Source organism: Terrapene carolina, unplaced genomic scaffold, assembly GCF_002925995.2.
Source record: "Terrapene carolina triunguis isolate 2854851 unplaced genomic scaffold, T_m_triunguis-2.0 Scaffold517, whole genome shotgun sequence".
NCBI classification, from domain to species: Eukaryota; Metazoa; Chordata; order Testudines; family Emydidae; genus Terrapene; species Terrapene triunguis.
In genome coordinates, this window is record NW_020664868.1 from 2,082,405 (window position 1) to 2,093,361 (window position 10,957).

General features: G+C 57.4%; 2 protein-coding genes across 2 annotated transcripts; both read right to left on the reverse strand.

The window, feature by feature from the left end:
• Positions 1-98: 98 nt before the first annotated feature.
• SYCN (syncollin) lies at positions 99-497 on the reverse strand. The gene has a single exon (XM_024210653.1). It carries the CDS (start codon positions 495-497, stop codon positions 99-101), a length of 399 nt encoding a protein of 132 aa, XP_024066421.1.
• Positions 498-4,882: 4,385 nt separating this feature from the next.
• On the reverse strand, positions 4,883-8,382 carry LOC112114097 (interferon lambda-3-like). The gene is made up of 5 exons (XM_024210650.1): positions 8,314-8,382; positions 7,674-7,745; positions 7,294-7,437; positions 5,882-5,971; positions 4,883-4,984 (listed from the first exon to the last, which is right to left on the reverse strand). The coding sequence occupies exons 1-5, from the start codon at positions 8,380-8,382 to the stop codon at positions 4,883-4,885; spliced, it is 477 nt and encodes a 158-aa protein (XP_024066418.1).
• Between the last annotated feature and the right edge of the window lie 2,575 nt (positions 8,383-10,957).

Here is a 10,957-nt window from a genome sequence, read left to right on the forward strand (position 1 = left end):
ATAAAGGCTTGGCCCGGCGGAAGGTTTGGTGCCAGCGGTGGGATAAAAGCTTGGCCCGGTTGGAGGCCTGGTCTCACTGCTTCTCCCCTGGCCTCGCCTCAGTTACACTTGCAGTAGTAGGCGGAGATGGAGTTATCCCAGTTCCCAAAGAGCCCCTTCTTGATCTCCTGCAGCCGATATACCACCCCGCTGTTGAACTTGCGGCTGTAGCCTTTCTTGCCCGTCCTGGACCAGACACTGAGATCGCAGCGCGGCGCCACCACCAGGGAGGAGATCTTGTCGTTCCAGCTGAGTGGTATGTAGGGGACGTCGTTGCCGGGCTGCACCTGCAGCACGTTGCCCCCGCAGCACTGGGCGTAGTAGGGGCTGTCGTCGGTGTACAGCTGGGCACAGATCTTGCTCCCGTCCGCGTTCTTCAGATCCGCCGGCGCCGGGCACTGGGCCCAGGCCGAGGCCAGGAGCAGAGGAAGGAGGAGCAGGGGGTGAGCGGTGGCCATCGTCCCGGTGCCGATGGGGGAGCCGCCGCAGCGGTTGTCGTTTATAGAGCCTCCCCCCCCTTCTGAGGCAGGGGTCCTGCCGGGGGCGGAGCCCAAGGACGCCAGAGGCAGGTGTGATAAGGGTGGGAAAAGGGAAAGCTGGTGGCATAGCAGAGCACCGTGTGTCCTGCCAAGGGAGCTCCCCCAGCTGAGGCCTCACGCGGGCACCTGGGGGGGGGGGCAGCTAACGGGGATGGGGGCTGCTCCCCCTGGAAAGGTGGAGGTCACTCACCGCTGCCCCCCATTGGGCTTGGAGGAGTTGGAAGTGTTATTGTCCTCCCCCTATTTTATAGCTAGGGAAACTGAGGCCTGGGAGGGCCCAGAGGTCATCCAGGAGTTCTGGCTCCCCAAACTGGTTGTGCTGTAACCACGAGATATCACTGGCAGTAGAACCCAGGAGTCCTGCCGCCGGCCTCCACTTGCTCTAACCTTTAGACCCCGCTCCCCTCCCAGAGCAGGGAAGAGAACCCAGGCCTCCTGACTCCCAGTCCGTCCTGCTAGTCAGGACAGCTGGGTTCTGGTCCTGGTTGTGCCGCGCGACCTTGGGCGAGTTGTTTCACTCGCTCTGTGCCTCAGTTTCCCTGGCAGCGCGGAAATGAGCAACGCGATCCCCTGGCCCCAGCGCAGGGCTGCTCCGGGTACTCCCCAAGCGGCCGCCACCTGCCTTCCCTGCAGCCCTAGGACGCCAGGGTTTCATTTTCACCCCCCCAGCAGGAGGGAGAGCAGTTCCCCTTCCCCCCACTCCCACCAGCTGGAACGACACATAACAAGCTCCCACCACTTCTGCGGCAGTGACAGGTGTGTGCTTTCCCCCGGCCATCCATCCCTCCCCTCCCCCGGGTCACGGCCCCGAACCGAGTGGGGAGGGGGAAGTCTGATCCTTTCATCTGCTTCCAGCCAAGTTCATTCCCAAGGACGTGGCCTTCTCCAGGCAGCTCTGCAAACATCTGCAAGATCGGCTCCCCGCCTGGGGATGCCGGATCCTTTCCAGAGCCGAGTGGACGAAACTTGGGGCCCGATCTCTACCGGCAGGTAGGCCCCTAAGGACACCAGGAGGCACCTAGGGGGATCCCCGTGAAGCACCTAGCTGCTTTCTGTGCCTAAATCCCTTTGTAAAATCCAGCCCAATGCTCTCTGCTAGGGACCCGGTATTCCCTTGGGAATAGCAGGGACAGAGGAGGGAAGTATTGTTACTTATTAACTTATTTTTGAAGCCCTTCTGCATGCAACGAAGACCAGGCTGGTGATTAGGATGCTGGCCTGGCTCTCTGGTGGTGGTTCCAGTCCTCGCTTTTCCAGCAGTGACTTTGAGCAAGCCATCAACGGGGGGTACAGGGCGGCGAGTCGCTACTAACTGTGAAAATCGACCCCCCTCACAGTAAAATCTCTGGGGGTGTCTGTTTCCTTGGGAGAACAGCCCTGCCTTTGTCTATAGAGGCCTTGTGGGGGAGTCCCCGGGTGGGGCTGTCAGTCCTGCAAACCCCCCTCGCCTTGGCGGGCGAGCTGCCTCTGGAGAGGTGCTACGGGGTGGTTACTTTCCTGGCGTGGTTTCCTTCAGGTGGGAGGAGCCTGGCAGGGTGGGGCGGGGCTTAGCCCCTCACCACCACCTGGGACTAACTAGCGGCTTCCCAGGTGATGGGTCTTGGGTAAGAGGCCTTGGAACAGCTCAGGGGACGGGGAGAGGAGGCCACCCAGTCGCCCCACCTCGCTTACGCGGAGCTGGTCTGATTTGGAGAAATAAACCCATTCCCGGAGAAAAGCTCCTGAAAAATCTGGGAGTGCTGCGGCTGTGCTGGCCCATGAGTCAACCAACCCCACTGGTTTACAGGGTGCGGGGACCCCCTGTGCAGGTTGGTGCTTTGTTGAGAGGCCGAAGATCCCGGTGGTCTGGAACCACTTGGGAGTTTCCAGCAACTTGAGAGCGCGTTAGCAAGGCCCAGCGGGGCTGGAGGCGCCTGGGGCAGGGGCTGCATGGGGAGATCAGGATGGCGGTTTCTTTACAAGGCTGCGCCCAGCCCTCGGTGTGGGGAAAACCTTGACCGTGCCCTGCCCGAGCCGGAAATCAGCTTGGGAGAGGCATGAACGGCCCCGTTCCTTCTCGCTCTAAACTGCTGCAATCCCGTGGATGGGGGAAGGGGACGGCCCACATGTGGGGTGTGTCATGGGCCCTGCATGGCCTTCGTTGGGTCCTGCTGGCGCGGTTAACTGGCTGCTGAGTAGCTTAGAGGGGAGGCCGGTGCGGCTAAGCAGAGCGAGTCCAGAGGACGGGAGGGAACAGCAGAGCCAGAATCCGTAACCTGAGCAAGTGTAACGTTGACAGACCCCGGTCGTCAGGATCGAACCTGGGACCTCTGGCGCTTAGCTAATGCTGTGTAGCAGACTCGTTTGCTCGCTCGCTGAGTGGTCTCGGTGCCGCTAGATGGGACACAACACCACACCCAGGTGTGTGGGTTACACAAGGTGCTTTGCTACTAGCTTCTGTGGGCCTAGTGCCCGGCCCCCGGCCGGGGAGGCAGGACACCTGGGTTCTCTTCTTGTCGCTGGCCTGCGGGTCTGACATTGCGCGAGTCGAGGCACGGAGAGACCCTACACAGCCCGAGCTCCCACAAGAGAATGTGGCCTATCCCCCGAATGCCCTGGGAATGGAACCCGGGAGTCCAGGGTCTGCCCCACCAGACCTGCCTTCAGGGACCCACATGTCTCTTCGCAGGTGGCTAAGGCGACATTAGCCAAGTGTCCCGGCAGGAGGTGTGTATCTTTTTCCTTCCCTCCCGTCTCTTAGCAGCAGGGCCGGCTCTAACTTTTTTGCCGCCCCAGGCAAAAAAGAAGAGCGTCGCCCCGCCGTACCCGCCCCCCGCGAGCGCCGCCGAAATCCCCGCCCCCCCAGCGCCGCGCTGCCCAAAGCCCCGCCCCCCTCCGAGCACCACGCCGCCCGAAGCCCTGTCCCCCCTCCGAGCACCACGCTGCCCGAAGCCCTGCCCCCCCGAGCACTGCCCGAAGCCCCCGCCCTCCCTCCGGACACCATGCCGCCCGAAGCCCCCGCCCTCCCTCCGGGCACCACGCCGCCCGAAGCCCCGCCCCCCGAGCACCACTTGCTCTAGCGCGGCAAGACCCAGAGCTGGTGGGTTTGATCCCTGCTGTGCCGCGAACGAACATGTCTTATTCAAAGCTGCCCCGTGTCCTTTCCTTCAGCAGGTGCTTTTGGGACGGCCTTCGAAAGCCCCAAGAATGATGCAAATAGAACTGCTCTCCCAGCCCGGCCCAAGCCCTAGGGGCGATGCAGATGGCAAGAAATACGTGTGCTTTTTTATTTTTTAACCAGCCTTTTTATTAACCCTGCCATAAGGCACAACACCGCGATAGGAAAGGCTCGAGGACAAAGCGAAATGTCTCCATCATCACTCAAAATGATACAGTGCAGAGAGCTCAGATTCTCCCTCCCCATTCTGAAATCACAGGCTCCCTGCCACTCACATAATAAATAATTATTAAAAAAACCCTCCATTAGCAGTACAGGGCACATGACACATGTCTGAGCAGTTCTCAATCCCCCCCAGCAGAGGGCGGCATTGCATGTACACACAAGTCGGCTCCTTGCGCCATGTCGGACGGAAAGTCTCTCTTAACAGACGATCTAAGTCATAGACGACGAACCGTGAATAAATAAATATCGAATCAAACTCCAGTTTCAATAATGACCCCCCTGATTCCAGGGATTGAAAATAAATTACATAAATAAGACACACCTCCTGTAACACTGCTGCAGCCAGGGACGGCAGATTGCACCTTAAAACACGAATGCAGAATTTCTTCGGCTGGAGTGAAATTCACCCCCTGGGTAGCCGTGCGCTCCTTCTACACAGGGTTGAATTTCTCTCGCTAGTGAGCAGAAACCAGCGCCGTCTACATGAAACCGCGGAGAACTATTGGAAATTTCAGAATCACGAGTTTTGAAAGTTCAACAGTTTGGAAATCCAACAACGCTGTCCGCCCGCTTCAGAGTGAGTTTGCAAATCAGGGATAAAAAGCCACGAAACTGGCCACGCTGATCGCGAGGCCCTTTCGAAAAGGTTAGGCCTTAGTTTCGTAAAGGAGAGGCAATTAGCCAGGGGACCGGCTAGTAAATCTCTGAGGAGGCCGGCAGGAGGCAATCCGAGGGGTTGACATTGACCTGAGAAGGCGAGTCGGGAGAAAGCTACATCTTCTCCTGGTATATAACAAATACAATACTTAAAAATATATAAGGTCCCACCCACCCTTTCTCTCCCTCTTCCCCCACCGCCCCCTTTTCAGTTCTGTAGATGTCCGGTCTAGTGGCAGCAGGGCAGGTAGACGGCGACAGGGTTTCAGTGGCAGGACTCGTTGAACTTGTGGGCAACGTTCTGCAGATCGTTCAGTAGGCGGAAGAGGTTGAAGATCACAGCTTCCTCCAGGCATCTGGCAGACCCCTAGGACCAGAGAAATAGCAAGAGGGCTTTACAGCTTGTCACAGCCGCAGGTTCAGAGCCCGGCACGGAGCGCTGGGGGGGTGCGTGGCGGCGGCAGGGGATAGAACTCGGGTCACTTGGGCTAAAGGAGAATCTCCGCTAGCTGTCAGCACCAGAAGGGATAGGACACAGGGTTGTAGTGTTGTGACTCGAGCCAGCATGTACAGATGTGCAGAGAGTTCACTACTATCCCAATGGTGTCTTTCCTTCTCAGCGGCTCAGGGTGCCCCTCCCCATCTTAGTTTAACTGGCCCCAATGCCCCAGGGTGCAGCTGAACAGGGATTTATCTGCAGTGGCCTTAGGGGAGCACCTAAGAGCCTCAGTCACGGAGCAGGACCCTATTATGTCAGGTGCTGTACGTTCTTCTGCTTCCAGGTTTAAACTCATCTCTGGGATGAGTTCTTATTGCTACTAGGTATATTACGGTAGCTGCCATGGACCAGGTCGCCATGGCGGTAGGTGCTGTACACCTGTATAGCTATTAAGTGTATTACGGTAGCACCTAGGCACTTTGGCCATGGAGCAGGACCCTCCTGTGCTATGTACTATATATTTGTATTGCTATTAGGTGCATTACGGTAGCACTTAGGCACCCCAGCCATGGAGCAGGACCCTCCTCTCCCCGTGCCAGGTGCTGTACATTTGTATTGCTAGTAGGTGTATTACGGTAGCACCTAGACACCCCGGCCATGGAGCAGGACCCTCCTGTGCCAGGTACTATATATTTGTATTGCTATTAGGTGCATTACGGTAGCACCTATGCGCCCTGGCCACAGTGCAGGATCCCCCAGATGCCAGGCGCTGTACAAACCCAGACCGACAGGGCAAAGGGCCGTGGCGCCGTCCCGCATCCTCACCTCACTCTTTCCGGCGTGGGCTTTCCGGAGCCATTTGGCGAGGATGGGCCGCTGCGCAGCCACGTCGCCATCCAGGCCCTTCCGCTGGATCTGAAAGACGGTGCAGAAGGTGTTACGAACGGCCCCCTCTCTGGCGTGCCGAGGGCGGGCAGCAGCTGTGCTCGGCCTGCCGCTCGCTGGGTGGCACCAGCCTCATCTTTATGGAAACGTCTCCCACCCAGGGACTCCCCCGGCTTTCAATTCCCTCCCGGCTGGCTCGCGGCACGTTGGATTTCATTGGAAAAGAAGGGGCCCAGCGACCGGAGCTACTTCCCCAGCTTGGGCGCAAGAGGGTCTGGGCCGGGATGCAGCAGGTTGTGGGGTATATTAGAAGGGAGCAGTAGTTGTGAGTTGCTGTGTGTGTGTGTGTGTGTGTAAAAATATAATCCAGATACTCATTGCACTGAAAGAAGCTGCCTTCAGCTCACCTTAAACTGCTCTAAAGAAATACGTTTTCACGTGACGGGCAATTGGCCTTTGGAACTCATTGGCACAGGAAGTTGGCGAGCTCAGTGTAACGGGGTGGCCTGCCCCTTTAAGAGCCTGGGGCCAGCCAACCCTGGTCTATGATCAGCCCCGGCTGGGAAGGGCAGGTGTTTTCTGGAAAAGCTCATGGGGGTGGGGAAACTGAGGCAGCAGCTAGCCTGAGGCAAGACTGGGGAAGGTGGTGATGTGCCTGGCAGGAATTTAGCAAGCTTTAGGAAGGGATGTTTCTATGGCGCACAAGAATCGCTGGTGTTATAAGAGCTAATGCTAATTTTAAGATTTTTGGCAGGGAAACTGAGGCGTCTGCTTCCAGGTTTAAACTCATCCCTGGGCATTAGTGATCAGGATGCTGGCTGCTGTCAGAGAGGGGATGCCGGGTTAGACCGTCCTCAGCTCTGATCCATCCTGGAGACTCCGATGTTCGTTACAAACCAGATTCTGTGCTCCGTTAGGCTGTGACCCAGGGGGTGGAACCTAGCCCCGAGTTCAGGAATCCACGAAACCCTCCGCGGAAATGCAGCAGCCTCTGAGGTGGGGAGCGAGGTGAACAATCCAGAGCTTGCTAGATCCCATCCAACTGCAGGGGCACGTGGGGAGAGAGAGGGCAGCTAGGCTGGGACGGCCGTGTTAAAATCGCTGAACCAACGCAGCGGGGCTGCATCTCAGCGCTATGTGAGGGATCCCTGTATACACAGCTCCTGTGTCCCACCCCGGAGGTGGCTGCATCTCAATGCTGGGCAAGGGATCCCTGTATACACAGCTCCTGTGTCCCACCCCAGAGGTGGCTGCATCTCAGTGCTGGGCAAGAGATCCCTGTATAAACAGCTGCCACGTCCCACCCCAGAGGCGGCTGCATCCCTGTGGTCGTCATCAGTGCTGGTACTCACACAGCTCCTCAGGTCCTCCTGGATACTCGCCAGGATCTCCAGGGGCTTGGATGCGTTCCTGACCAGCTCGGGCTCGCTGAGGTTCTGAATGACCCTGATGGTCACATCCACTTTCTTCTCCAGCACCAGCAAGTTTTGACATTCCTGGGGGGCACAGCAGAGGGATGTCTGTATGAGACCAGAGGGGGGCAGCAGGGGACCCTCAGGGCTGGGGTCAGAGGGCAGGTCTGGGGGATTGCCCAGGCATGGGGTGGGGAAGAGGGATGGAGAGGGTGGGGGAGAGGGAAGGGTAGGAGGAAGGGAGGGGGAAGGGTGGGATGGGGCAGAGAGGGGGAGAGGGAGTCAGGTTGGGAGTGTGTCTCCGCCGTGGGGTCTCTCACCGACAGCTCGTCCAGCTTCCGGCGGAAGATCCCGGCGGAACAGTCCACAGCAGGGTCCTGGAGCATCTCATTCTGTGGGGAAAGGCAATGCAGGTGGTTAGTCGTTCCTTGCCCACGCAGCGAAACGTCTTCCATTCGGGCATCAGAGCAACGCAGGGTCACACTTTACCCTAGAGTGACTCCATTCTCGGCAGCCACCCATGAGATGCAGCCGTCTCTGGGGTGAGACGGGGGACTGGGATCCCTCACCCAGTGCTGAGATGCAGCCACCTCTGTGGTGGGACGTGGCGGCTGTTTATACCACGATCCCTCACCCAGTGCTGAGATGCAGCCACCTCTGGGGCAGAACGCGGCAGTGGCTGGGCAGCCGCACAGCCGTGCTCGCACCACCCTTTAGGACAGGAAGTGGCAATCACTTCCTCCTGTATCCCACTGAAACTACCAGGGGCAGCATGAAATTTACAGTTTGGCTCCAGTACTGGGGTTTACCCCCACCCCTTGTCCTAACTCTTCAGTTCCCGAGGGATCGGACAGCGGTTTTACATCAGCCTCTACTCACGTATTTATCCCTGAAGTCCTTAAAGGCTTGGTTATATGGGGGGTAAATGGATTTGTATTGGGAAAGTTGGCAATTCTTTACTGGAGCCCCTTCGGCAAAAGCTTCCACCAATACCAGCAGGAAAGCTGAGACTAGCAGCGTCCGGACCATAGTGACTGCGTCTGGAAGAAAAAAAAATCTCCTAAGTATGGTCTTTTCCCCACAAAACATTAGGGCAGAGAGAAATTTTTCAGCCAAAACTTTTGGGGGTGGGGGGACCTGGTGACCCCAAAATGTTTTTGCCAATTGGTGTCCGCTTGTGTCGAATTGATTTGGTCAAATGTTTTGAGGGTATTTTTGGTTTGGCCTGACTTTGTTCTTCCAATATCCTTCAGTTTTATTTCGAGAGCAATCAAAACTGGTCAAAACTGAAAGGAAGCCTTTTGTTTGACCCCAAATGAAAATTTTTTTTTTAGACTTTTCAATAGGCTCCAAATTTTGAAAAATTTCCTTTTCGGTTCGACCTGAAACTATTTTTTTTCTTATTTTTAAATTTCCCCCCCCACAAACCAAAAACCCCCCCACCATTGTTCACACAAGGGAGCCCCTCTGTTAATCATGCTTGGACTCATCAACCGCCAGTCCAGATTGCTTTCACTTGAGCTAGCCGCAGTCCTTCTGTGTCTGACTTTCCCATAGTATCTGAGCAGCACCCGCACTGATCCTCACGACACACACGCGAGGTAGGGAAGTGCTGTTATCCCCTTTTATAGATGGGGAAACTGAGGCACAGAGCGGCAGCGTGACTCCTCCAGGGTCACATCGGAAGGGGGTGGCAGAGCAGGGAATTGCATTCCAGAGTCTGCCTTAATCAGTGTCACATCCTTTTTCTATACACAGCCCGCTAAGGTGAGTCTGCGGGACCCGGGCTTCTGGCCTTGGGGATTTGAAGCCCACGCTGGCGTGTCCACACTGCATGGTAAACCTGGACTCGCAGTTGCTGGACCCGGGTCTGGCAGCCGCGGTAACGCATCCACACTGCACTACACGGACCTTCTGAGCCGGCGCTGCAGTCTGAGCTGCGTCCGCACTGCAAAAGGCCAGGGCTGGGACCCGAGTCCCAGCAGAAATGAGCTTTGACCCACCCTCCTATCCAAGGGCCTGGAGCCGGCGTGTTTGCTGACCCGAGTCAGACAGGTTTGTGTGTGGACGGGAGGCGGGCGTGGGCTCCAACACGAGTCAGAGCTTGAGCTTCGCGAGCAGTGTAGACGTGCCCTGGTGGAGTGACATCATTAGCAAGAGGTCGTTGTCCTCTAGCAGAACTAGTCACTAGAACAGGCAAGAGGTTCTCCTCCAGGGTTAAATTCGCCCCTGGGCAGAGCAGGAGAGCCAGACCCATGCAGCAAGAGCTGGTGGCCAGATTTTTCCACTGGCTCTTCATTGTCAACTGGGGCCAGCTTTTCTAACGAGTGCCTAGGCCCGCGGGGGCTGAACTGCGGTGGGGGAGGGGGTGTACCTACCCCACACTGGGCCGGAGGGGGTTAACCCCATGCTGTGGGCCGAGGAAGCCACACACCTCTTTGCCCCTGCTGGGCATGCTCCCATGGGGACCAGCCTAGCGGAGGGAACAGCCCAGCTCTGGCGTGGCAGCCAATGAACGCAGACGTGGATTCTGGGTTGGAACCTCAACAGCCCCCCAGCGTTGCTGCCGATGCCGAGGGACCCCCGCGTTGGAAGAAAGGGGAGGAAGCGACCCGGGGAAGGGGATGACCGAGACTGAGCCGCGAGGACCCTGGGTCGAGACCCGGTGGAGAAGGATGGGCCCGGGTCCCCCTGCCCCGTCCAACCTGCCGCGGACACCGCCGACGGGCAGGGAGGTGAATTGGGCTGCCGAAGGCCATTGCATAGGCTTTGGCCATTAGGCCGTATTGTCCTGAACTCTGGGACAGCCCTTTTGATTCTGGCCATGGGGTTGTACCACCCTGGGAAGGACGGCTACTTAGGCTTTGACCACTAGGCCTTACTGTCCCAAAGCCCAGGTCAGCGATAGCGACTCAGTCTATGGGGCCAGACTGCCCTAAGGGGCTGACGGGGTGAAGCTACCCTGCAACAGGAGGGGAAATGTCACAATTAGTCATTTATTTTGTATTCTCCTACCACCAAGGAGCCCCAGGCTTGGACCAAGACCCCACTGTGCTGGGGGCTGTACATTTTATTGCTATTAGGTGTATTACGGTAGCGCCCAGGCTCCCATTTTGCTAGGTGACCTAGGAACACACAGAACAAGCCGGTCCCTGCCACCTCGCTCCCTTCTTGCCCTGCGCGGGAATATTCATGTTCCGTAATGATCTGCCGACTGGCTTCCCCTTGGCTTCGGGGTGTCCGGTTTCTCGTTCTTGAAATGCGCCTGACCCCTGGCATTACGCGATCTCACACACGCTGAATGCCAGGCCCACAGCGAGCGAGTTTCCCTGTGTGGCCAACTTCACACGTCTCTGGGACGTCCACGGAGAGCGTTCGCGTCACAGATGGGGGCGACTCGTGTGAGTAAGTCTCTGACGCCGGCGTATAATTAAAAATCCAGCGGGGTTCCATGGATCTTAAAGAATGCTTCCTCGGGAAAAGAAACAATTTTGTCTCTGCTAAGCCGGCTTCATCAACACTCTGCTAAGTTTGGTTTCTAATTAATACCAACGAGGCGGGATTGCTTCACTCCTCGAGCTGCAGCAATTGAATTGGCTGTTTG